At 43.5% G+C, this 27746-nt stretch overlaps 1 protein-coding gene across 4 annotated transcripts in view; it reads right to left on the bottom strand.

The window, feature by feature from the left end:
* Nucleotides 1-24347, bottom strand: part of ap2a1 (adaptor related protein complex 2 subunit alpha 1) — a 30922-nt gene extending 6575 nt beyond the window's left edge. The window contains exons 1-14 of one of the 4 annotated variants that reach the window (XM_039611220.1): nt 23588-24347; nt 18089-18300; nt 15601-15794; nt 15371-15500; nt 13353-13454; nt 12268-12527; nt 9958-10126; nt 9702-9839; nt 9365-9547; nt 8795-8892; nt 8484-8715; nt 8202-8390; nt 7962-8116; nt 3325-3387 (exon numbers count right to left, since the gene is read on the bottom strand). In XM_039611220.1, the coding sequence (XP_039467154.1) occupies nt 3325-3387; nt 7962-8116; nt 8202-8390; nt 8484-8715; nt 8795-8892; nt 9365-9547; nt 9702-9839; nt 9958-10126; nt 12268-12527; nt 13353-13454; nt 15371-15500; nt 15601-15794; nt 18089-18300; nt 23588-23654 (2192 nt within the window). In that variant the 5' untranslated portion in view covers nt 23655-24347. The remainder of the gene's footprint in view (nt 1-3324; nt 3388-7961; nt 8117-8201; nt 8391-8483; nt 8716-8794; nt 8893-9364; nt 9548-9701; nt 9840-9957; nt 10127-12267; nt 12528-13352; nt 13455-15370; nt 15501-15600; nt 15795-18088; nt 18301-23587) is intronic. The other 3 variants (XM_031755790.2, XM_039611221.1, XM_031755791.2) reach the window with 3 other exon arrangements.
* Nucleotides 24348-27746: the final 3399 nt, after the last annotated feature.

Raw genomic sequence — 27746 nt, 5'->3', positions numbered from 1 at the left:
AACAGCCCTGCAGCCCCAAACCGTTGGAGCCTCCACTATTTTAAAGTAGACACTCTTTTCCATGTCTCTCCCGAGAACCTCCGTATATACTGAGGACGATTTGAACCAAAAACTTCCTGCTGCTACTGACATTCAGTCCAGTACTTGTGTAACTTGTTGGTGTAAAAATACTATTTTATGCCTGCCAAACTGCTATCTTTGGCATTTTTCATAGGCAACATACTGCAACAAGATAAAACTTAAGTTACGTGTACACGACATCAATCATGAGTTAATGTTAAAGAAGCAAAAACGATATTTTCCTGTGAAAATGTTAGATGCAAGGAGTGGAAAGGAATGCTGCGAATGTCCAAAGACAAACTTACACAGGCCTTTAGAAAGTCCGGAAACACTATTAGTGAAAAAAAACCCAAACAAACAAACACTATAAAGAACTGGGGTTGGTTCAAGACTTTTGCACAGTACTGTATCCTAATTTAGATATTTAGCAAGTAAATGAATCACCTCTGTGGCTGCACTGATCTGTTAGCCACTGTTCATGCTTTAATGTACAAGTCAAATAGATAAGCAGAACAGACAGGTGCTGTTGGCGCAATGATCAGTTCTAACTTCGTTCCTCTCCTTCAGTGAACACAAGTACAGCACATATACTGTGGGAGATCATGGCCTGTGTTAGGGCTGATGATACCTCGACTCCTCTAAGAAACTTGATCCACTGGTTTCAAAAGGGAGTCACAAGCAACATCAGACAGTGAATGTTCCCCTGATGGACAGCAGATCCCACATTTGGGCCACTACCAAAGGGTGTGCCCTCCATTCCCTCACCAGGAAGCATGGGTGGCTGTTGGACAAAGAAGATGAACACTGCACTATAGCAGCAGAGAGTGAGACCCCTTCAACACAGGAGAAGGGAACATGTCCCACCCTGCCTCTAAGAGACCACTGTTGAATTTCCCACCCTGTCTAAGACATGCTGGGCCCTCAAATTCTCATCTTTAACAGTGAAAGCGGCCCAACAATCATAACATCGTTTGCAAACGCAGTCAGCACCTCAGCTTAACTGAGTGAGGCGACGATGAAATGCAGCACTCCGTGCTCAGACTTGCACGCCTGGAAAGCAAGCATATTTCCAAACCAAGGAAACAGATCTACTGAATCACGGTTAGCGAGTTCTTTTAAAGTTGGCTCTGAGAAACCCAGTACCTGAATGTGTGACTGAACCCCCAATAGTTGCATTGCCGCCTTCTCTCTGGAGCCCGCTGTCAGAGCTCAATTGTCTGGATAGGCTACGATAAGGACACCCCTCTCTGAGGGGAGCTAACACTGCCTTGGGACATTTGTAAAGGTGGGAGGAACAGCCTGAACCACAACAGATATTCATAGGCAAACTCAAACCTCAGAAAGTGCCGGTGGAAGTCTCTGTAAGACTGGTTGTTGTAAAGCAATGCCCCGGTAAAACTGCATTAGAGTGTCAACATGCTGTACATCAGCAGATACACATTCAAAACTCTCCAAAGCGGGGATTACCCATACTGCTTTTTCTGAGCCAGTGGTTAGTTCCTTCCTCAATATCATGTGGAAGAAATGGTGCTGCTTCCAGCAATGTTTACAATTCTGCGACAGCAAAGCGACGCTGGCCTAGAACTGCAATCGGTAACCTGTACTAACAGTTCACACCACCCACAGAGAGGAGGCACAAGCTGAGGCAGGTGAGCAACCAGCCGGCTGACCTGCAGAACCCAGTGTGTCTGCAGGAAATGCATCACCTGCTTAGTTTAGTTTGGTTTACACTGGGAGAGGAGAGGGTCATGCTGTGCGACAGCAGTCTTTCCCAGCACTGTCTCCACAAACATCTTTCTAGGGTCGAGCGCCGGAGCTTGTGATTAAGGCTTAAGGCCCAGTCCACTGTCTCCTAGCGTAGACAACCACCAGGCAGAAGGGGCACGCCATCCAAAGAGAAACCCCACCTCTGAGGACAGGGGCGAACAGAAGATTTCTGCTCTGCTCACTCCGGCTTGGTAGTCATTAGGGATGTACGCACTAGTCAACTAATCTTCGCTGCTGTAACTAGTCAGTACCAGTCTTCTAATTGTAATGTTATGCAGCCACCTGGCACCAGATGGAGCAGCGTTGTAGAGAAACCCCATAAATCTGTTTATATGGGTCTGATCTTTATGTTAACACTACTAGAATGAGCTCACAACTTTCTCCAAAGGGAGGACCGTCTCTCCCTTAGTGATAAGGGGGGATTTCAGTTGTTTGAGAAGGCTTCAGAGAAGAGCCGTTACTCCTTCACACTGAAAGGCACCAGCTAAGGCTGTCACCTCCTGGCCGGGGATGTCCTACCGCGAGGAGGTCCCAGTGTAGACCCAGTACACACTGGAGAAATGACATCTATGGGCTGCTCTGGGAAACGATTCATGTTAACCCAGAGGAGGTGGCTGGAGAGAGGGAGGTCTGAGCTACCTTTCTTAGGCTGCTGCCCCTGCACACAGCTGAGCGTATTACCAGTTACTGAAGAATGTGATTAATGGTTTCAAAGTTTTTGACATTGTCCATTAAACGGTTCTCAAATTCAACGTAATATTGGACTGTTCTTAGTTTTAGACGAGTCGGTCAAACTTTTTTCCTTCGTTTAGTCAACAAAGAAATGAGTCACCAGGAATATCTCTAGTATTCGTGCACACCAACTGTGTGAGACGACAGCAGAGATGACTAACAGTAGCTAGCTAGCTCAGCAGAGGGGTTCTGCTCCTCAGTGAGAACAGCCTAAGAACCGACGACTCTGATAGTGATATACGTGCAGGCAGAGCCACACATACGTCATTACAGGCATTAGAGGATATCCCATACTATATGCACTGTGCCAAGTGAATCGCCTGACAGGGAACCACATATATATTAACCAAACAGTTACCAACCGCCAGTGTCTGATAGTTATGTGTTGGGCCACAGCTGGCTAAAAATGTTCAAAAAATTACATAAATAACCAAAAGATCTTTTACAGGTTTCCCTGACACACAAAGGGGAATAAAATTAAACTGTTATTTTAAATATTGGAACTGGATCACTACACAAATGGGGCTGTATGAATGACATAATCAGTTTCCTTAACACTCTGTATTTAAAAGTACAGAATCCACATTGGAAAGTGGTATGAATAAGGCCTCTAATATACATGCTTTTTTAAAAACAGCAGAACTATGTAGAGCTGATATTTAATTAAGTGTGAGGACTCTTTTTTTTGACAAGGAATCAACCAATTTTATGCCGAGCTACAGCTTAGTGAAAACATGACAATGTTTAGACACAGAAGAAGCTTACTTGTTAAGAAGTTCATCTGCCTCAGACAGAGGAGGAGCAGGATCCTCAGAGGGAGGAGCAGAGCTGGGAGGCCACAGGACAGGGCAAGGATGCAGGGACAGCCCACAGAACAAAGCAGGGATGGAAGCAGATAGGCAACAGGACAAATAAGGAATGAATGGGTAAGAATGGAAATGGGAAATGACAGCAACTCATTCAACACAGTAAACAGGAACGGTGTGATGAAAATTGGTAACAAGATAAAAAGTAAAATGCAGAGCTGGTTAGTACAAGCACTTTACAGGTGAATGATATACACAGTGAAAGACGTCAGCTACTTACTCTGTGCAAAGTTGGCCATGCACTCTGTATGTGTATCTGTGGTACAACACTCACACAGGGTGAAAGAAATCTAATAGCTTTATACTGACTGCTTAACACACGGTCCCACTGCTAACGCTAAAGAAGTAAGTAACTTTAAAGCAAACTAGGTCAACATCAGCACTAAACACATGCATGTTGTGCACATAAAATATAGTTTTAATGTGCGCACAATATTTGTTGCTAGACAGTGTTTCCATGTTTTTACAGTTGTATTTTTCCATGTAATTATCATCTACACAGTCTGTTCAATGTTCTACAAGCATTAGGAACTACTACCAGCCAGGAGAGCCGTTTCCATTCACCCATTTTATGTGCACAAAAATTCTGGGGGGGGGGGGTGTTAAAGGTTATTACCAATAAGGTGCATCAACAAAAGCAAAGTATGAGATACTGTGGATCAATGGAGACACAATGCATTTGACTAAGACATCAGTGAAGCTTCTGCTCCACTGAAAAACAAACTGGTGTCTGAAAGAATGAATGCGCTCAAACCCATCGAAACAAACTAATGTCAAATATATTTATAGCTCTTTTCCACTGGTACCTACTGGGCTCGGCGCGATGCAACTCTAATCTACTCGGCTTCAGTCATTTTCCATTACAATCGAGTACCAACTAACTTAGGTTAGTACCAACTAACAATGGAGGACGCAAAGCGATGGTGTACCTGCTGTTGGTGTATGCTCAGGGAGCACCGTTTTGTGTCATTGTTGGGTTAAAAAAATGGCAGTTTTGTTTTTCATAGTCTCTCTCTCTCTTATGACTCGTTGTGCAATGCCACTTAGTGGCCAGTTGGATCAACACAACTCAACTGGTTTTCCATTACAACCCAGTAGTACCTTGTCTGCGTGCTTATAACGTGTCTGCGCGTCCCACAACATAATATGCAACAAAGGTGGACGTCAAAGCGAATACATACCTGCTGCTCAGTCTGCAGCTTTTCGTCACACTCAGGGAACACGGTGTTGTTTTTGTAGCCGTTTTGATTTTTTCTGAAAGCAACGCTCTTATGACTCATCGACCAGGTACTAAAGTAGTACCTGGTACCAGGTACGGTGACCTAATTGAAAACCCTGCAAACCGTGCTGAGTCGATCCGAGTAGGTACTAATGGAAAAGGGGCTGGTAATCCCTGGTACCACCACCTAACGGAAAACCCTAAAAACCAAGTTGAGTTGAGCCGAGTACAGAAAAGGGCTATTAGATATTTTCAACCTACAGGTTGAAAATAATATTAATAATAAATATAATAACAAAATCATCTTTTATAGATTAACAGACTTCATTTATCTGTAGCACTCTGTTATATTACTGTGATGCAACTGACAGGAGAAGCAGAGCAATAACTCAGGTAAAGTAAAGCTTGATGGCACGAGCAGTAGCCAGACACCAGCAAGAAGCACTTTATCTGGACAAACTGATAAATGAACGAGTGTTTTTGCTGTCTTGTTTATTACAAAAGGATATAATAAAGGAAGAAAGCCCAGAAAAAAAGGGCAGTTTGTTGTACGAGCTACAGAACTGTGAACGTGACGCTCTCACTACTCCTTCTGTGTGGACAGTGTTATATTGATCACCCACATTTTTACATGAGCCACTACCTAATTAAATGCGCCCTTTGGCACTGTTTAAAGTACCCTCTATGAAGCAGTACAGAGGGTTTACAGAGTACCTCTCCTGTAAACAGCTCCCTGCTGCTGCTACAAACTGAGACGATGTGGCTGAGAGCAGAAAACCTTGGACTCAAAACAGAAAGTTTGACTAAGCTACTTCTTGACTTACGTGTAACAAGTCACCTACTCAGTAATATACATGTTAAAGACATTTTCAATGAAAAAACAAAACCCTGAGTTGCATCTTTTTAGCCAGTTCTAATTTTGTAGGTTACTACTGGTCCCTTACTCCGAGTCACCAGAACCCTCCACCAATAGGGAATCGGAGGTCTCAGTGGGCTGTTCCAGATCTCTGTCAGTGTCAATCATGGTGAAGGACAGGAGAAAGACACGCATCCATATCAAAACACACAGATGTGTAACCGCACAAACATACACAGACACACACACAAACACAGGGGAATGGAGAGAAGGGAAAGAGAAAAAGACGAAAGACAGTCACATACATAGCAAGATTAAAAAAAGCAGACCTGCCAACCTTGAAGCTCATACCAAGTCTATCATCTCCGTTTTCCACAGATCAGTGTTCAGACTGCTTGGAAGGACAGAAACGCTGTGATCCAAGCAGTGACTGGACTTCTCTAAGTTTCTTAAAGATAGTGGGTCGACCCACTATCGATCACGTGCTGCATTCACATGAGCCAAAGAACAAAGGCATGGCTTATTATCACCAGAGGTTTCAGGTGAAACCATTATGAGACCCTGGCTCACACTATCATGTGCCCTATTGAGATCACGTGACGCAAGATGGTGTGTGGGAGTTGAGGCGCCTGGAAGGGATCTCAGAACTGGATTATAGATGGCAGACGGCTGGTGTCGTAAGCCCCGCCCTCTGTTCAAAGACGGGCGTTCACAGTGGACATGCATGGCCTCTTTTAAACCATCTGCTTTCTCAGAATGTGAACCCTGGCACCCTTGGAAGAGTGACCTTTGACCCTTAGATGCCGATGTACAGCTGAGCCTCGTCCTGTCCAGGTGGCTCTTCTATGGTGTGCCATGCGTTTGTGGTACTCCTCGTGCGCTGCACCATGTTGCGTAGCTTGTGTTTGCGAGGTGTTTGTGTTGTCTGAGGGTGTGGCTGAGTTTGAAGTGTACTGGGATGCTGCTAAACCTGCTACATGACAATGTTGTTCTGTTGTCCTTCCATTTCTCCCTCGGTGATGTCGGACCTTGTTTCTTATCCATCTTCTTTGATTTGATGGAGCCCCAGTTTTTGGACCTTATTGGTGAAGTCAGTAAAGTTTTTGATGTAATGGGATGTGTTCCTCACCATGGGAGCTGGGATGGTGGTGAGGTGCTTGGAAATGTTGTAGGTGGCTGAGTACACACTGCTAATAATTGAGTGGGATGACTTCTTTGTGAATCCTCAAAGGTCCAGCCACCCTCTCACTGAAACCGTTTCTGACAAGACTTCGTCAACGTGGACCAGCTAAAGGTCTAAATGCATCTTTCAGGTCTTTGCATTTGTTAAGGGTATGACTTTCTTTTATCTCCTATAGTTTGTTTGCTATACATTCAAAATAAAAACCCACTGCCTTAGTCGCACGCTACAGTTCAGCCTTATGACACCAATATACCTGCTGACACTGCTGGTGTGTTTAACAGTTAGCAACACAACAAGTAATCATAGTATTTCACAGCACAATACATGTTATGGCCTGAGCAGTCAAATTCAAATAAAGAACTTTTCTTTGAGAGTCAAACCTGAAACAGTACATATTTACTCTGTACTCTTTGAGGAAACCTGCCCGCCAACTCCTCCAGGCCTCTTTACCTTTAGTGCATGTGCTTTTATCGCATGCTATACCAATCATTAACATCAACAGTGGCTCTCAAAGAAAAATCAGGACTGCACCATCAGATACAACATCCCACTACGAATGACTTCAGGTTGGCAGGTCCATGTAAGACAAAGATAGAGCAAAGTAAGACAGTGATCAGTGACAACATGAACAGACTGGAACTACCTGCATAGTAGTTGAAAAGCACAAACACAGCTCCACAACCATCTTACATTCACCACAGTAAAGAAAGAGAACAGCACGCGGCAAAGTCTGCCAGTGATGTTTGAGACCAGTCCAGTATGAGTCAGTCTTACAGTGTTGTTACTGTTTGGATCGATTCCTTTCAGCTCTGCTGCACTTTAGTCAACTCTCATTTTTAACTTCCAGGTACATTCATGTCATGCACAGAACCAACCTGCTTTCTAGCTGCAGCTAACTTTGTTCCGCGCTGATCCTCAGCCCTGCACTACGATGCATGCAAACATGCATCTTTGTCTGATCAGTGCAGTCTCAGCTGTTTCTATCTTATGTCTTGTTAACTACTACACACAAATGAAATTGTATGAAAACAGATGTTACTTTGAGCTGTTATTGTGACGTCCCACAATCAAATCACCACACATGAGTGTTTGTAATGTTAGTCCTAACGACCAAAGCTGATGATTATTCTTAGTTCACAGGGTGCTGACTTTGAGCAGCTGGTTTTAGTCTCATTTCTTTTTCACACAGCTCTGCAGGCTCACTGTTTCTGTACAGCCACCCATACTGGACTTGACTAAAAACTTAGTTCAAGAGTTCATCAAGACATGAACTTTCACCTCAGAAAGCCGTCATCATTCACAGCAGCAGAAGGTGCAGCAGGCCCTGAATCAGAGAACACGTCCACGAGTAGGCTGCCAGCATTGGTCTGAGCAGCACCGACAGGAGCTGCAGAGCGAATTCCCAGCAGGTCTGCTGATGGTGACGGGGTGGACTGGAAACCAGGAAAATTGTATTAAATGGAAAACATAAGAAAAGCTGAGAGTTTTGCAAATAAAGAGTAGAGAAAGTGTGCTTACAGCATTGGATGCAGCCATGGCTGCTGTGTCTGGGCCCCGGTCGCCCCCTCCATTCAACTCCCCAGCCTCTCGTTTGCCATCATCCAGCTCTGTCACAGAGACGGCTCCTGGGCCCTTCTTCTTCTTCAGCTTAGCCAGAATGGAAGACTCTCTCTCTGGAAAGGGAGGCATCTCCTCTAAGACGGTGGCCTGAAGGAAAGGAGAAAAGCATGTTGTGGGTTACCTTAACAAAACAGCCCTGACCATTAACATAATCTTGTTTTATCATTGGTGAGAACTAACCAAGACATCGGTGCTAGCAATCGAAGAAAGCTTGAGATATTCGACAGCACGCTGTTGCAGTTCCACATCAGAGTTGCGGATTTGGCTGTCACAGCGCAGCACCTCTTGGATGGTGGCCTTGGTCTCTGGGAACAGGTTGATAAACTTGATGTAGGCTGACAGCAGCAGTGCACGAGTGGGCACAGAGCACAGGTGGAACTTGGAATGAAGAAGGTTGAACTGGACCAGGGGGCTAGATGACAGGAAGACGGGCTTATTATTCATCATTTCGACTGTCGACTTGTTACCTTATCAGACTAAAACCATCTTACCTGGAGCGTGGGTCACCAGCAATCAGGTTCCCAAACTCTCCAAGAATGTAGCCTCCTACTTTCACCATGTTCTCATGACAGGCAGGGGCTTGCAAAGCCTGGAACACACAAGGACTCCGTTTAGTGGTTTTCCTGAAACGACCATCTTCAGGATGAAAGTATTTTTCTGTTTTAGGCCACGTTTGTTTTTGCTCACATCTCTGTTGGCATTCAGACTCTTGGGGAACACCACTGCTGTTGCAGACAGGTTAAAAAACACTACTATCACATATATGAATCAATTAACCAAAGGTAAACACACTCAAACCATGGTGTGTGTGCTCCCGAGCAGCTATATTAGTCATATATTGAAGTATCACAGCCAAACCACAGTGTGAGACTAATGTCCAAAAACAATATGTTTGAATGTAAAGAAGGAAAACAATCTTCTTAGTGAAACACTTTGCACACTTTTTTGAAACATCGGGCTGCAGAAGACCCGTCCCAATAAAACACACTTCCTAACCATCTTACAATTACAAGCCATCTCTATTCACCTCCACAACATTTCGAGAGTTCATGAAGCAGTACCTCAAAGACCGTTTTGGCAGCGTAGCCTTGCACATCGTCTCGGTTGATGACAATCTGAATGACGCGATACCACACCTCCTCGCTGACGTAGTCCCCAGCAATGCGAATGAGGTTGAGGATAGTGTCTACATACCAGGAGTAGTCCACGGCATATTTCTCTGCCAGTATGGCCACTTTAAGCACCTGAATGAAACGGCACAATCAAAACGGTTCATCTGTACAAAGCTGACAGAGTTGATCAGGAATCACCACTCAACACGCGTTTTCTTTAATGGCGCTAAGTGTTACCCCAGGCCTAGCATAAACAACATTTGCTTGCACAGTGACTCACACCTACCATTTCCTCTCTGATGGAGTAATCTGCTGTTTCCAAGTAGCTGAGCATCTCAGCTACGATCTGTTTGGCGTTGCTGCGATCACACATGGCATACAACAGATCAGCCGCTCGCTGTCGCACACTCACGTCCCTCTCAGTCTGCAGAAGCACGGACAAACAGTAAGAAGAGGAACACTGAGCGCCAACGGACCAGTGCAGGGGTTATGGTGTGCGTCTTTGTGAAGGTAAGCATTCATTCTTAAATGTGAGGCGTCACCTTGAGGGCATTGATAACGGTCTCGATGTGTGTCTTGACAGCTTCGTGGGAAAACTCAGAGCTGGCCAGAGTACACATGCTCTCCAAAGCCAGGTAGCGCAGGTTAGTCTCTCTGTGCTGCAAGAACTGACCCAGCTGGTTGCAGGCTCGTACCAGGAGGTTTGGCTCACTGAGTAAGAGACAGAAAAACTCCCTTCACTGACAGCCCGGTACAGTTATGAGCAGCCAGTTAGCACAGAGTCATGGTTTGTGTCTGTTTTGTTTTTAAGGTGACGACTCGACGACCACGCTGCTGCTTCTAATGTACTATAGACCAGCGGTGCCCAACCCCTGGGCCGTGGACCGGTCCGTGAGTTGTTTGGTACCGGGCCGCAAGAGTCGAGGCTCGGGTGTGAAATTCATGGTTTTCAGGGTTTTTATCGTTAACTCGGTTTCCCTCGGTCTTTCACATGTTGTAGTTGTGCGTCTTATTTTGAAACAAATATTTACGCATTACCATAGCAACCAGAGAGCACTGAGGAGCAGAGAGGAGGATGTTACTCTCAGTGTTGTTGGCGTATTTCAGGAGGAAGCTGCTAATAAAGTTACACAATTACTCAGATAATTAGTTTATTATTTACAAAATCCCACAGTTTTTATCTTGGTCGTATCATTTTATTTTGTTGTATTTATCCACCTTAAAGGCCGGTCCGTGGAAATAAACGGGTGCGTGGTGCATTAAAGACCACTGCTGTAGACTATAGAGAACTGATGGTTTTCACTCAGCACAGGCATCATCTTTAACTTCTATGTATGGTAACGTTGTTAAATGACTGCGCAGAATAAAATAAAACATCTATGAATATACCATAAAGGAAGACTTTTAATCAGAACGTGGGGCTTTAAACCTGTTTCACATCACACATACAGAGGACCAGACCATTACTGTACAGAGGTTCATGTACATGTTTAATCCCAGCGATCTTACTGTGAGAAGAAGAAGGGCAGTCTAAGAGTATGCCATTCTTCTGTAGTAAATGAAAGAAATCTGTCAGCAGGGTTTAAATGAGAAGAAATCAAATGTTAACATTTGTTCACTGTCGATTAAATGTTTTGTTTTCTGAAGTGAAGAAGCTGCTTGGATGAGAACTGAAACATTCTGGGGCTTTTCTATAATACACTGAAAACTGTCATTTAAGTGTTTATCTATTAATGAATTACTTTGGTGTAGTTTGGTTACTGGAGTAGGAAAGGTTAAGAAAAACACATTTTAAAGTCTCACGTTTCTGCCCAGAGCAGTCCAGCAGTCTGGGCTGGAGTCTGTGGGCTGAGTCGGACCCCCGGGCTTACATCTCACACCCCTGTTCTAGCAGACCCTGTGCACACCCACCTGGGAGGAGATCCCCCAGGTCACCACCTGTTGTCTCGTTAGGAGCATGCCCCATCGTTGCTAGGCATGCATGTAAGCACATGGGGCCAAACACATTACCATGTAACATGTAAAAAAGGACTAGTATGCCATGCCATTTCCTCACTGTTCACTGGCTTTCAGGCTGTGTATATATTACCTTTATCATGTTCTTTAATGGTATGGATTCTCTTTGAATTCATAAAGTAGTCATACTATTATTCTTACTAAAAATATCACTATAGATCTATTAGTAAAAGTACTCCCCTTAATGAACAATACATAAATAATAACTCTACTTGAGAGCCACATGGCCCAAAGTGTGATCAGTGAGATATGCACAGAACAATTTCAGAGTTCATCCATGCAAGTCAAATTTAGAGGATTCTTTTTCTCCTGTTTTGGAGTTTGCAGATGGTTTTCGCAGGCTGTAAATGTGCTGAGGAGATGTTCTGTGTTTAGGTGAGATTAACTATGTAGACTCCTCATTCCTCGTGCAAAACTAGCTCTTTCATTTCATAAGAATAAAATTGTTACAACAGAATGACGGCCGTTTTTCCCACATTAAAAAAATCTTTGGTCCAAGTCAAGTGTGGAGTGTTACATTAGTGTTACAGCTCACATTCTGTGCTGGGTGTTTAAGAGGCAACACTGATCGGTGCCACAGGAAACTGTTATCAATGATGAGCTTTGCTGACTCACCTGTCAGAACTCGAGTCACTTACACCAGAACATGTTTACAAACACACACAGGTAGACTGCACGCGCACACACATCAGTAATTACACACTTATTTACAGTGTGATTACAGCATGAACAGCACAGGCAGACAGCCGACTGCACTTAGATTAAATGTGTGGCATGAGTTAGCGTGCGTTCTTTAAACCAGAGTGATGCTACAGGATGCTACAGAGGATACTCACCTGTCGTAGTGGATGATAAGTGAAATAGCCTCAAACAGGATGGCATTTTTAGCATTTGAGTGCTGCACCTTCTTTGACTTTGGTGGCTCCTGGGCCTTATTAAGAATGGTCTCCAGACACTCTACCAGACGGCCCTTGACAGCGCCATCTTCTGGTGGAGGGTAACACTGCAGCAAGCGCAACAGCTTGCACGAAAGCCAGGGTGCCGGCACAAAATAGTACGTGTAATCCTGCAGATCGGTGGAGGCTGACGAAACGATCTGGAGAATAAACAGTATTTATCATTGAGGTGAAACTGTCTGCAGAGCATCTGTGTGGAAGCCTGCTCTCAACCTTACAGTAAAACGTCGTGCCCTGTAACAGCAGAACCCTCACTGGCTGGCCTGTCTGTGTGGAGTGTGCAGGTTCCCTCCAAGCACTCTGGCTCCCCCCACAGTCCAAACACAAGGATGTTTGGTTAAGTGTTGATTGTAAATTTGTGCCAATGTCCGGTGTGAGTGGTTGTCTGCCTCTCTGTGTTAACGCGTGACAAACTAACCACGAGTTGGGATCTGAGGGATTTATGAATGCAGCACTGTCTGATTTTGATCTGCTGTGCAACACCATTGAGAAGCTGCTGGTTCACTCACCTCTGCAGATGGATGGTGCCTTTCTGCTAAGTGTACACGGCATATTTGAATAACAAACAGGAATAAATGAGGAATAAAAAAAAACAGTGTGTGTTTTTTACCCCCCTTATTCACCAAACGCTGTGGCCGGTGTTCATCAGTATTAAATATCCCAGATATCCATGTGGATTTACTCTGGAGGAGGCCATAGATGGACCTGCCCGTCTGTCTGTGTATTTATCTAGGAGGCTCCCTTTTTCTTTGCACATAGTAGAAAGAAAAAGCGGCACACCCCAGTGCTTAAATGTAATGGCCAGCCAGCGGGTCCAACCCTGCAGGATCTATTCAGCTTCAACACGTGACTGACTCGGTACATCTGGGAATCCTGAGCTAACACTGAGACGCTACGAATGAGCAGCATCAACAGTGATAGTTACAAACATGAACATTTTACATGCAGTTGTTTCTGACACTCACCCTGCTGAGGCGGGAGACGGCGAGGGAAACGCACGTCTTAAACTCGTCTGGATTCTTCTGGCTCAGGCAGGTGATGAGGGAGATGGCTGCTGTCACTACACCCTAACCCCACCCACAACAAGAAAATTAGCAACCGTACTGATTCATCACAGCGGAGACAAATAGTACATCAAAACATGTTTGAGGGGCTCGTTTGAAAAACAGGCAAATGCAGGCAGAACATTTAATCATGTGAAAACAATGTGCAGGACTGTTACAGGGTTAATTTAGACATTGTTCTCATTATTTTACAGTTAAAACGTCCAGGTAAAAACAAATGCCACCGCTACTTTGGTGCCTATCACTAATTCAGTTCAATTTATATTGTGGCAAGTTTCAACAACAGTTGCCTCAACAAAGTTCATATAAGAAGATAAAAAAGCTACAATATCAGAAGGAAACGCCAACAATCACACAGCCCCCTGTGAAAAAGCACTTGGCGAGAGTGGGAAGGACAAACTCCCTTTTAACAGACAGAACCCTCCAACAGAGCCAGGCTCCGTGAGGGACAGCCATCCACCCTGACGGTCGGGGGTGAGGGGAAAGAAACTGGCCAGAAGGAAAACTACAGGGGAGTTTAACAATGAGTGTGTATAACGACAGAGAGTGAAGAAGAAATGCTCGAAACATGCAACCCATCACCTCAGGCCTCCTGCAACATAACTAAGGGAGGACTCAGGATCCAGCTGGAACTATAAGCTTTATCAAAGAGGAAAGACTTAAAGTGGAGCCCTGCTCTCACAGATGTCACTCTGTCTGTGAAGCTGCATTTAACAGATACGGGTTAGTGACAGGACCATAACTCAGTGGAAGACTAAAAGTAAAAACCAGTCTGAGAGGATCACTTTTGGGCTGCTCCTGGATGAAACAATCAGTTTTATGTTAGCAAGGATGTACCGTCCACTCTGTTTCTTAAGGAGCCTTTTTGTGTTGTTTGGCTAGTGGCACTGAAACAGCTGTGATGTTCATTTTTGTGAAGCTCTTTATGAATGAGAAGAGTGTGGAGGAGAGCCTGTTTGAGTCAGGTGACAGGTGCTTCACCGGACCGAGAGGATGGAGTCAGAAACAGATTTTTCTGGTGTGGCCAGATGTACGGAGCGGCATAATCGGCTGCTGCGATCAGCTCTATCTTATGCAACAAAACAATCTTTCTTTTCCCAAGCACATCACATCACAAACACAACTATGATTCTTAGCGAATGCCATCAGCACATCTGCAGGGAAAGTAGGTTTATGTGTGTGATGGGGTGATGGAGTAAGACCTCCCAAAACACCAACTGTTTGGGTGTGCTTGGGTTACTATAAAAGTGATCGCTTAGACTGATTTTGGTTTTAGTCTCCTTATATCCCACTGAGTTATGGTTCTGTCACTAGTTAGCTAACAAACAAATCTAAGTCTATATTAGCATCAACCAACCTGATGAAGTCACGCTCTGTACTGGCACAAGATGGCACTAAACATGTTTTAAAGCCTTTAAGCTCTGGAACCAAAACAAAGACAGCCCATGCTCTGACTGTATTGGGCTTTATTTTAGTTCTTATTCATCTCTGGCTCTCTTCCACAGCGTGTCTTTGTCCTATCCTCCTCATGTTACCACAGCAGATGGCTGTCACTCCCTGAGCCTGGTTAAGCCGGACCTTTCTTCCTGTTCAAAGGGAGTTTTTCCTTCCCGCTGTCACCAAGTGCTTTCCCATAGGGGGGATGTCTGATTGTTGGAGGGGTTTCTCTACATTACTGTAGGGACTCACGTTATAAAGTGCTGTTTTTGAGATTAAGCACAATGTAAAAGTGAAATGAACCTAACCAATGACATGTCCACAGGTGCTCAGCTGGGCTGTAAGATTAGGATTTACATAACCTAGGGTGCTAAATGCTAAGTCCTCCACAGCATGAAGGGTCCTGTTGCTGAATGAGGTTGGTCAGTGGTTCAGATTCTCACACATCTGTATACTCCTTGTATCTGGGGTTGTGCTCTTACCATGTGTTGGTCGTTGAGTAAGTGCACCACACGGGACGTCCATTCACCCATCAGCACCAAGTCAGGAGAAGTCTTATAGAGCCGCAGCAGACAAAGGGCGGCTGACTGTTTCACACTGTCCATCGTATCACTGCGTTGCATCACATTCACAGTATCCACAGTTAACAGCAGTTCATCTAAAACGATTACAAAAAACAACCCAGCAACAGTGAAACATCAAAGACACTTACCCTGCAACCAGTATCCGAGGGATCTCGCTAGCAAAGGCTTCAGCCATCTCACGGCTTCCCACGTTCGCAATACAGTGAAGCGCCAGGCACATGAAGGTGGGGTTGCGGCTGGACAGGTCATTCTTGATGGCATTGTTGATCAGACGGATTAGCTCGCTATTGCTATTCACCAGTACTGAGATGAACAGGTAGCCCTGGACAAATAAACATCGATAGTAACAATGAGTGGCATTTAAACACAGCGTCCCACAGCGGTGTGCTCTGTATTTGTCAGCACTTTACACTAGCTGCTGTGTCACCCCCGTTGTGTTATGATGCTAGCACACTCACAGGTTAACAGAGTATCAGGTGTCATGTGAAACTAACGAGCTGTGACAAAACTAACCAGCTGACACCTGTTACACACTCAGTAGCTGCTGTATTGTGTCTACAGAGGTCTCTCTTTTAATAGAAACATCTGGATTCAGGCTTCATTGATCAAATCTTTAAACCATGTAAAGAAACGGTTCACCTTAAAATTCATTAGGAAAGCTACCCACTCAGCAACAGCAGTCACTGCACGTGTGCTGCGTGTGTTCTCACACCTGCAGTGTCTGTTTAACAACTGCACCAAGACCCTTTGAAGAAGGTGGTCTCAGTACGGTTCCAAAGGAACCCCAGAGCCGTTTGTTTGTTTATTGTGTGAACCAACCCCAGGTGTACGCTACAAGACTGGACTTTCTCTGTGTGAAACAAACCAAACCACAGGAAATGCTACAAGTTTACAGACTTGCTTGTAAACTTGGTAGAAATCAAAGTTCCCAGCTCGGACACAAAATACTGCCATAGAAATATCAAAGTAGATAACATTCAAAGGGAGGGCTTCACAGTCAGCAACACTGACCGTTTTTAGACTTTTCCCACTGCACACCTCCACAGTGGATTTTACCATTAAAAAAAAAGCAAAATGACTTTCACTGTTAACATCCAGGAATTTTAACCCAAATGTTGCATTCACTCCTGAGGACCATTTTTAAACATAGTCCCCCATTTTCAGGGTGTACTGAAGATCTGGAGCTTATTAGTGGTCATGTTGAGTCAGTAGCAGCCGTCACGTCTCAAACCATATGGATCCTGATTCATCCTTATTCTGCTAACTAAACATTTCCTGTTCCTGAGGAAACTCTCCACACCCCACAGTCAGGAAATGAAAAGGTCTCAGCAGCAGAAGGATTTGTTCTGCAAACATTTACTTCAGTTTTTTCAAATAGCATTTCAAAGAATACATGAATCCACACAGGGCTTCATGTTTTTTCCTAAAATGTAAGTATAAATAGGGCTGTGCGATATGACCAAAATCTCATATCCCGATATTAAGACATCTATCATCCGATAACGATATAAATCACAAAAATGTAACATTTTCTGTAAATTCTGTGAATCTCAGGCAGCTCGTCTTGCGTGAAGTGTTTCCAGCTGCGCGTCATGTAGCTGGAGTCCAGTGTTTTAACCAATGCATGAAACGATACATTTTTAGACATAAGTTGTAACGGCCGCCGTTTTCTTTGTATTTATTACACGGCGTGCTGCGGGGAAAAGCCTGTTCTAACGTTTGAGGCTAAGGTTTATTTTTTAGCACCTGGCGGCTCTTTTTTGCTTCTCATCCGTAAATAATCTGCTCTTTCACGTGATTCAGTTTATTTTGAAAAGTCTCAACAGGATCTTGAGCTTTATTGTGAAAGGTTTACGTGGAACATAAACAAGCGGACCCGCGATGCTGTTACCATCGTTGTTGCTAACCACAACGCATAAAAACAGGCGCTTGTCCGTCCGTAGTCTGGTTATATAAAATATAAGTGAAAGAGAGAACTTTAGGAAATTAATATAGCCACTACAGTGACCATCAAAACGATGAAAAAATATTGCCGTAAACAGTTTATTTTGCGACACCACGAAACAAACGATAGCGTAAAATGAAACGATAGACGTTTTTATATCGTCATCCGATATATATCGTTATATCGAACAGCCCTAAGTATAAATATGGAAAAGCGTGTGGCAGTGTGGAACGACGAAACACAGCCGGTAGCAACGTGAACTAAAGGAGTTAGCTACGTCCCAAAATAATCTCATTCAGTTTTTATTCAACAAAACAGGGAAATGGTGCTCTGTCAACACTCTCACGTCTTATATCTGGTGTGCCTCAACAGGTCAGGGATCGAGTGTTGGAATCACTCCTGTACACTGAACCAAAAGTAAGCCGGCTGTGAACACTTGGTCACAGTGTTTAGTGGACATGTGCAAAGTGGAAATGCAGTCCATGTTTATGTAGCACTTTTATACTGCTACGTAGCACTCAAAGGGCTTTTATAGCGCACGCACACACAGCTTCATACAAATGCTAGTAGTGCAACACTTGCATGCATCTCACACACTGTCAACTTGGAATGACATGCATTTAAAGAATAAGACTATAAAACGTAATGCTGCAATGCTGTGAAAGACTTACAATCTGTTTCTCTGTGTACTTGTTGGAGCTCAGCAGGTTGACAGCCTCCATGTGTCCAAAGTCAATGTCATGGCCAAGCAGAAAGATAAAGAGCAGCTTGCAGACATACTTCTTCTTGCTGTAGCCATCCAAAGCTTTGTCCCCTTTGAACTTGGAGCGGATGTTGGCCAGCTCTTTATTAATCCGTTTGATCTCAGCCTCCTTGCTCTTACCTGATAGGGTTAAAAAAACAAAAACACTCATATAGCATCAGCATTCAGATTTGGACAGATCTGGCTACTGAAGGCAACTTTAAGATCGAGAAAACCAACAGCAGCTAATCGTGAGACCGTTTTCATTTTTCTTTGACTGAAACTATTTGACAAAATGTTTGGATAACAGTACAATTCCTGTAATTTCTCAGAAATATAGTTCCAGTTTTAATCAGTGAGAGATGAGAATGACAAATCTATGAGCACATGCATCAGCAATGAGGGACTGAGTGAAATTGATGGTGACCACATACTTGAATTCACCAACAAGTCCACCCGTTTTTACATTTTATTCACACTAGCAGAAAAAGAGAGCTCCACAGATTTATGAGGAACAACAGCAGCTACAAACTCCAGCTTCTTTACAGCTTTAGCTATAAAATGAAAAATTCTCTCTCAGCTCATTTAGATCCACGTTAGCTTCAACTACATAAACTTTACATTTTTATCCACAGCAATATAAACGTCCCAGTTCTCTTTCAACATTCTGCTTGATAACCATGTCATTACAGTCAGTGATGATAACTCCTCCAGCCTCACAGGCTGTGCTTCCTAGGGCCCAGCATTACAGTCTGTTGTAGATGTTCAAGCAGGCAGGTGTGGACACCACAAAGTCCCCACAACATTCACAGTGTGTCATGTGGCCCCTTGTGAAAATGAATTGCATTTCACTGACCAAAAAAAAAAAAAAAAAAAAAAAAAAAAAAAAAAAAAAAAAACCAGGGAAAAATACCAGGAAGAGATAAACTAGCATCTCTACAAATGTGCAGTCACATTACGCTTTATGCTTCAAATCAGTCTTTGACATTGTTGATGGCCTAACTTGGCTTAAGCATCTGTCCCTATTGGCAGGTCATACACCTCCATCATCATCATCATCGTCAACTATGCCATGCTTACTCCAGGACATCAGCCAATGCAACCAAACTCTTGTTATGCCTTTAATCTAAATGGCCTGCATTTGTATAAGGACCCCAAAGCGATTTACACTACATTCAGTCATTCACCCATTCACACACACATTCACACACTGGTGATGGCAAGCTACATTGTAGCCACAGCCACCCTGGGGCGCACTGACAGAGGCGAGGCTGCCGGACAGTGGCGCCACCGGGCCCTCTGACCACCACCGGTAGGCAACGGGTGAAGTGTCTTGCCCAAAGACACGACGACCAAGACTGTCAAAGCCGGGGCTCGAACCGGCAACCTTCAAGACGAACTGCCAACTCTATGTATATGCAGTGTTACACAGGAGCTGCACTCCTGTTTCATATTCTTTGACTGAACCCTAAATCTGTGCAGGACTTGTATTTGTACTTGTATTTCTGACATCAATGGTAAGACGGAGGAGAGAGTTGTGTGCTTCTCAGCACGGAGTGCATCTGGAAAACAATTCTGTTTCTTAGATTGTATCTCTGTAGCTGCCGTCAGCTGCCACATGTCCCCTGCTAGGACTATACACACGGTCTGCTTAAGAAATTCCTCATATAAGGAATTCCAACAGGTGGTTCATCATGCATTAGTGTAGGGAGTGTAGGGTCCATCTGATTTTGGTGAACTGCAACAGCTTTGGTGATCTGGTGAGGGTGGACATGGATTTATGAAGCCTTGCAAGGACTCTGTCAATGTTTGTGACCAAGTCTAGGTTATCCCCACAACATGGGAACCAATGTAATCCTCTATAAAGACCAAAGTTTGGTTGTCCGATAGCTCCAACTTTTCTATTGTCCAACTTCCACAAAACCTATGTGGTCTGTGTTCAAGCCACTGCAGCCTGAAGGGGAAAAAACAAACAAAAAAGCCCTCCACCTCCCAGCAGATGTAACTCTTAGGCAACACTGTTCTCATCTTATTATGCTCAGAAGATTTGAAGAAAACTTGACTCCTGACCTTGACACTAAAATGTCCCCTCAAAGGTGGGTGTCCACAATATCCAGCCTTTCACAGCTGAGCGCCGCAAACTATTTTTTGGTATAAAAACAAACAATTTCCAATTGTTGGGAAACAAACCCAAAAATCGAAAGTGTGAAAGCCTTTGTGTACATCTTCACCATAAATTCAAGAAACTTTACAATGTATACAAAGCAGAACAAGAGTAAAACTGACAACCACTTATTCTCCAAGGGCAACAGAGGGTCCACGACGGGCAGTACTGCCTAAATGGAGTTGGCAGTTAGCCGTCTGTATGAATCAGACCTGCGACCTGTGCAACTGTTATTGGCCTTTCATGTTTTCTGTCAAAACACAGATGGAATGAGCTCTACCGACTTTATAATGACCATGTTTTTTACAACTGTGGAGCCACTATGGAGAAACTGTGGAGCAACTATGTTTCTGCAAGATTTTTATCATTTTATCGCTCAGCTCTAACTGCAAGACAGTCAGTGCATCAAAATCAATGTTACATATTTGAAGGGGAAGACGGAAAGCAAAAATTATTTTACTCCATTCAATCTGTATGATAGAGAAACACACTGTTAAATTAACTGTGTCATTATTCCCATTGTTGCTGTTCTATGTATACATCAGGAATCTGTCCCAGCTGTCATGGAGTGAGAAGCGGGGTATACCTTGGGCATGGCTGCCAATCTGTCCCAAGGCTCAGAGAGACAAACGACCAATCAGTCTCTCCATGCATGCTTGTGGACTGTGGGAGGAAGCCCTGCGCCTGCACACAGCAAACCCATGCAGACACACCAACAACATGGTTGTATTATTGTTGGGTCTACCTTACAATATTAAGCGCCCCGAGGCGACTGTTGTTGTGCTTTGGGATGTATCCACCCTGAAAGAGCGCAGACTGGATTGGAACCAAGGACTCAGTGCTACCAACAGCACCGCTGTGCACCTGCTAGCATGTTTTTAAATAAATACATTAAAAAACTGAAATAAATACTGGAGTGTGTTTGTTAGTGTCGATTCAACAGAATAATACTCTGACTTGCTCTCACTATCCATCATTTATTCAATTTTCTGCACCCCAGCAAATGAATGAACGCTTGTTGACATTCGACTGTTTGGACGAGTGTCCCCATGAAGTCAAACAGGTTGGGAATGAGTGAGGTAAATTAGAGAGCCTGCATATTGGATGAACATTCAGGCTTGGTCACCACTGATATTTGACAATGGTGTGTTGATAAAGTATCACAAAAGGAAGATGACACATTTATGTATCAATATTTAGTCCCGCTCTACTGTGAGCTTAAATAAATGAACTGGAAGGCTTTAGGATGTTCCTGCAGAAAAAAATATACCATTTTAAAATCGCACTTTAGACTGACCAAGGAATTGATTCAGTAAGATCCCTACGAGGAGTTTCCTCAAATACAAAGCCTCAAAATGTTGCCAAATAGCTGACTTCAGCTGGGTTCAGGCTATGGCCCATCTCGGGACATTACACTACCAGATTTCACAACTTCCTGTTTCATGGCAAAATCTCCATGCCACCTTTACTTTACAATATGAAGCAACTATTGTTTTCAATTGATGTCATGTTCATAAAATTGAACTGAACTTTAAGTGCTTAGGCCTCATTAAACAGAACAGTCACAATAGGGTCTTGATCATGATTTTGGCTGGCCATAATTAATCGAACATGATCACACGATACTGAAAATGCATGTTCTGCCACAACAAGCTCTCCCTAAACCACTGCCTGACCACGTGCCTGCATTTGCCAATTATTGACCTAATTTGTGTTTAGTCTGAACAAGTAACATTACAATTAAAGACAGATCTACTTTCTGCTTAAACAGGTATAATGATAAGCAACACTGGAACAGCAGAAGGCAAAGAGCTTGTCACTAAAAAACATTTTTACCATGAAAAGCAATGATGATCATGATAAATGAATGGGATTTAATCATGGGCTGTCACCCTGCAGCCCGCCTTCCTGCTCAAACAGTGATAGACAGCTACCAACCAGCATGGCTGATGAGTTAAAGCTTTCTAACTACCATCTGTCCAAAAAGTGGTACACTCCCCAACTGGACAGGCAGCAGACAACTGTTTCTAACAGGCTTCCGTTAGCACAGATACACCTCATGCAATACCTCAAAGTGCTTAAAATGAAATAAAAAGACTCAAATCAACCAGTTCACTGTCTGATTTACATAAGTTTGTTGCCGACATAACAAGACTCAAATTCATTCTCACAAGCTTTTGTCAATAACATTCCAATACAACCTGTCATGTTATTACTATTTATTTCAAATGAGTATTTGATAACATGTAATCAAGTCTATTTCCCAAGGCTACAAATCACATGTGTTTGGAGAGGTCTGCCTGCCCTTTGGTGCCCTACTGACACAGCACGTTTGAAAACAAGTCATCTAGACGACACTGCAAATGTTTGCAATATTCGTCACCTTGAACATTTACACTAGTTGTAGGTCACACATTTTTATTTTCTGCTGAATTTTTCTTCAAACGTGCCCAAAGGCAGAAAAATACAGTGTACTTCAGATTCTGATGAAAGCTGGAGGTATCAAATATTCCACCATGAAGTAGCCATTACTGCCTGTCAATGTAAGCCCGGAGTAGCTGTTAGGTTTGCAGTGACAAACACTGAAATGTGTAATCACGGCAAAAAGGAAAGAGGAGATGGAAACTACTTCCTAAATTCTTGTTACTACTCAGTAACAGTGAAAACTGGCATTCTCGTCATCACTGGAATAAATATTACTGGGAAACTGACAAAAAAAAAAGACATTTATACAAACCTTTGCAGTGAATTGCTGGAAATATGTAGCATTTTGTTACACGTAATAGTATTATTTATTATTATTTATTTATACTTGTAATCACTGATACTACTGTTGTTGTTTTAAATACCAACCACTGGTTTTCGTTTAAGCTTCAGTCTTCCTTGCCTGTCAGACATGTGGAGCGTCCTGACACGACACTAAATTTTCAAATGCGAATTGAACTTTCGTCGCCGAGCTTTCCAACATGTACAACTATACAACAGGAAACGTTTGATCAGAGCTGCTACTCCAAGCCTAACATCCTTTATTCTGTTCCTGCAGGTGACTTCACCACAGTCACATTACTGTCAATACGTGAGAAATCATATTGATTGTTCCACTAAACGTTACGAAACTGATTTTTAAAAAAGTAGATAGAGCTTTCTGCGTCGAGGATACCACATGACAACACTGCATGATGTATGAGATTAGCCATGTCAACTTTGATGACACAATGAAATAATAACACATATGATGAAGTAGCATAAAGAAAGGTAACTCACAGTTTCTAATGTCCGAAATGAAAACGGCCAATCCGCGCATTCCATCTCCTTTCGACACAGCCGGCATGTCTGCAGGTTTCTGTCCTCACTCTGGCCTTCTCCGAAAAACACTGACGCCGGTCACCGTTTCACAGCGGACTGGAGTCGACGATGGCAAACTTGACGTTTGGTAGTAGCCGTTTGCCTCTCTGCAACTTTGTGACTGACTGCTGCCTACCAAGTTCGGTCGATGCTTTTAGGTGGGTAACTCAGGTAGCATTTACTAGATCCGCTGGATGGCAGTCTATCAGCAAGCAGCGGGATAAGTTAACGTTATCCCTGTTAGCTGGCTTGTTTCCTTGGCTATGGCAAGCTAACGTTATTTCATTCAATCCTCATCTACCTTGGATTAGAAATTACGTATAACTCATACCACAAAAATGTGCTAAAGATAAAAACGGCTACTGATAAATGTCTTAAAGATAAATGCACTCAGACGTGTTAGTAAGAATGCTGTCCGAGAGTATATTCTTCAATTACTTCGAGTCACGCAACGTAAAGCTAGCTTAACAGCTAGCTAGCTAGCTAGCTGACTAGCAATATCATTCAAATACTGGAGTACATCACCGGTTGATCGGAATAACTCAGTAGAGCGTCTCAAATACCAACCAGCGGTAAGACTTCTTTGAGCTCTCTATTCGCGCACTAAATTTGGTTAAAAATATTACGTCCTGTATAACTGATGTCCGCTCCAATTCTTTAGCCTCCACTGTACGGCTCGGATCAGGCTCGTGACAGCAGAATAACGTGACCGCGCAGCACACCCGTGAACGCCTACGCTCCTTTTCGTCGTTCGAGTGGACCCTATTGCTGATTGGACAACTTGCGGCGATATGTGGCTGCCGCTGCACCAACACAGTGCACCTCTGCCATGAAGCCATTTGTATGGAAAACAGGCTACGACTGAGCGGCAGGGAAGCCGGCCCGATGAAAGTATGCTAAAAGTTGGCTTTCGTGTTAACAGTGCTAAGCTGTAGTGTCCAGTCGACAATAGTTTTATTGTCATATACAGATAAACAGTGTAGCAACATTTACCTGTAATGCTCGTGTTCCTCAGCTTTACATGAACATGTACATGTGTACAGGTATATTAAGAAAGAACATATAATAAAATAAAAAAAATAATAAAATACTAAAGTATTAAATATTAAGAGAATCATTTTTGGTATTTACAGTTTGTGCAAGACTGTGCAGTGAGGATTTAACAATAACAGACGTTATTGTTTTAAATAATTATGTAAGAACTGAAAACATCAAATGCAAATGACATGCAATTTCACCTGCGCAGGTATTCATTGGTCCGCGTGCAATGTGTCTGTTTACCCGCATGTTCAGTTATTTGGGGCACTCAGATAATCCATCTTAGGACCGTTTAATGGACAGGGTCAAAAAGTGTCTAAACAAAGGCATTTGAAACCAATAACATGCCTACCAAAAAGATCAGGTCTTAGATTAACAGCATTAGGACACTGATCTACAACGATGGTGTAGTTCTGTGGCAGCTGGCAGCAGATGGCTCCATAACATTTAGGATGCAACATGCATGAGTGACGAAACGTTTCTCCCACCAAACGCTACATCCAGATGAACAGATTCAACTTTTGGAGATGCAACATGCAGCACTGAGCATCAATTAAAATGTTAATCATTAGATTAAACCACTAGTATGTCTGATACTGTAGGGCTGCGTACAGGGCGGCCAGGGCAGACCTGAGTAGAGGCATCAGGAAAGCTAAGGCTGCCTATAGGAGGAGGATTGAAGATCACTTTGCTGACAACGACCCCAGAAAAATGTGGCAGGGGATCAATCACATTACCAACTACAGAAGCAATAACCAGGCGACATCTAGGATTGATGCCTCGCTGGCTGAGGATCTAAATCGTTTCTTCGCCCGCTTTGAGACGACCAGGCCCTCAGCTGTCACACCACTTCCACCCGCCCCCAGCACCGGCACACTAACACTTAGGGAGCATCAAGTGAGGTGTGCTCTAAGGTCAGTGAATCCCAGGAAGGCGGCAGGTCCTGATGGAATACATGGAAAGGTTCTCAGAGCATGTGCTGACGAACTGACCGGAGTCTTCACTAAAATCTTCAACCTTTCCTTGTCATTAAACACCGTCCCACCCTGCCTCAAAACCTCCACCATCATCCCCATCGCCAAAAAGACAGCTGTGGTCAGCCCAAATGATTACAGGCCTGTTGCACTTATGCCTGTAGTGATGAAGTGCTTTGAGAGACTGGTCTGTCAGCACATCAGGGCCAGTCTGCCTCCCACTTTGGACCCCCACCAATTTGCCTACAGGACCAATCGATCCACCGAGGACGCTATCACCATAGCGCTCCACACTGCGCTGAGTCATCTGGAGCACCGAGGAAGCTATGTGAGAATGCTCTTTCTGGACTTCAGCTCAGCATTCAATCATATCATCCCAGAGATCCTGGTCCAGAAACTGTCTCACCTGGGACTCTCCACCCCCATCTGCCTCTGGATCAAGGACTTCCTGACAAATAGACCACAGTCTGTCAGACTCGGCCCACACCTGTCCAGCACCATCACACTCAGCACCGGGTCTCCACAAGGATGTGTTCTGAGTCCCCTCCTGTTTACACTCTACACATCCGACTGCTCCCCTACCCATCTCTCAAACACCATCATAAAGTTTGCGGATGACACCACCGTGGTTGGACTCATCTCAAGGGGGGATGAGTCGGACTACAGAGATGAGGTCAACAGACTGACTGAGTGGTGTTCAGTTAATAACCTCCAACTGAACACCACGAAAACTAAAGAACTTATCTTGGACTTCAGGAAGGGCAGAGCAGACCCGGCCCCACTGTACATTCACGGGAGCTGTGTGGAGAGGGTACACTCCATGAGGTTTCTGGGCGCAGATCTCTGATGATCTCTCCTGGACTGCAAATACCACTGCGGTGGTAAAAAGGCCCAGCAGCGTCTCCACTTTCTGAGAGTGCTCAGGAGGAACAACCTGGAGGAGAGGCTGCTGGTGACATTCTACAGAGCCACCATAGAGAGCATCCTAACGTGCGGCATAACAACATGGTATGCAGGGTGCTCAGCTGCAGACAGGAAAGTACTGCAGAGGGTCATCAACACAGCCCAGAAGATCACTGGCTGCTCTCTGCCCAGCCTGGAGGTCATTGCAAACTCTCGGTACCTCAGCAGAGCTGGCAATATCATCAAGGACCATTCTCACCCCAGCAATCAACTGTTTGAACTATTACCGTCAGGCCGACGGTACAGGTCACATAAAACCAGGACAAACAGATTCAGGGATAGCTTCTTTCCCAGAGCTGTCACCGTAGTAAATAAGCACAAAAACAATTGAAACTGCTTAGCTACTCCATACTGTCACTGTCATTGTATTATGCTGCTATTCATACTGTCATTATATTAATGCTGCTATCCTGTATATATTGTACTTACTATTGTTTGTTTTATTGCACCTTTTATATTTTACATTTATATTTAGTGTGAATGCTTGTAAAAGCATTCACAGTATTGTTCTTCAAATCTTTATTATTATTATCTTAACAACATTCCGTACGTTTTTTGGCATCTAACTCCTTCAAAACCGCTCAACTTAGAAAAACCATTCAAACACCGTTAGATTCCTCTTCTTTTGGACATGACTGCTTCTACTTTTCTCATTTATAACATTTATTAGTGTGAATGCTTGTAAAAGCATTCACAGTATTGTTGTTGTAATCTTTATTCTATTTTATTATTATTATAGATTCCGTACGTTTTTTGTACTCCTACTCCTTCAAAACCGTTCAACTTAGAAAAACCATTCAAACACTGTTAGATTCCTCTTCTTTAGGACATGACTGCTTCTATTTTTCTCATTTTTAACATGTATATTTTTAATTTTATTTAACTTTTTCAACAAAATTTCCCATGTATTTCAATGGGGAGACCCTTCAAATCCTCATTCAACTTACTCATTTTCAAACTGTATCTACTTCAACATACGTTGACATAGAGCCACCATTCAAACTTTAAAACGAAGACAAGACATTCAACTATTCAACTTGTATTTATCTTTTCAATATCTGTTATACTTTTTCTTCAGTTCCAGTTTAAGTTTCATGATGTTT

The sequence above is a fragment of the Oreochromis aureus genome, linkage group 4 (genome assembly GCF_013358895.1).
Source record: "Oreochromis aureus strain Israel breed Guangdong linkage group 4, ZZ_aureus, whole genome shotgun sequence".
In the NCBI taxonomy this organism is placed as follows: domain Eukaryota; kingdom Metazoa; phylum Chordata; class Actinopteri; order Cichliformes; family Cichlidae; genus Oreochromis; species Oreochromis aureus.
The sequence above is the reverse complement of the archived record's forward strand: the minus strand, read 5'-3'. Positions and strand labels throughout refer to the sequence as shown.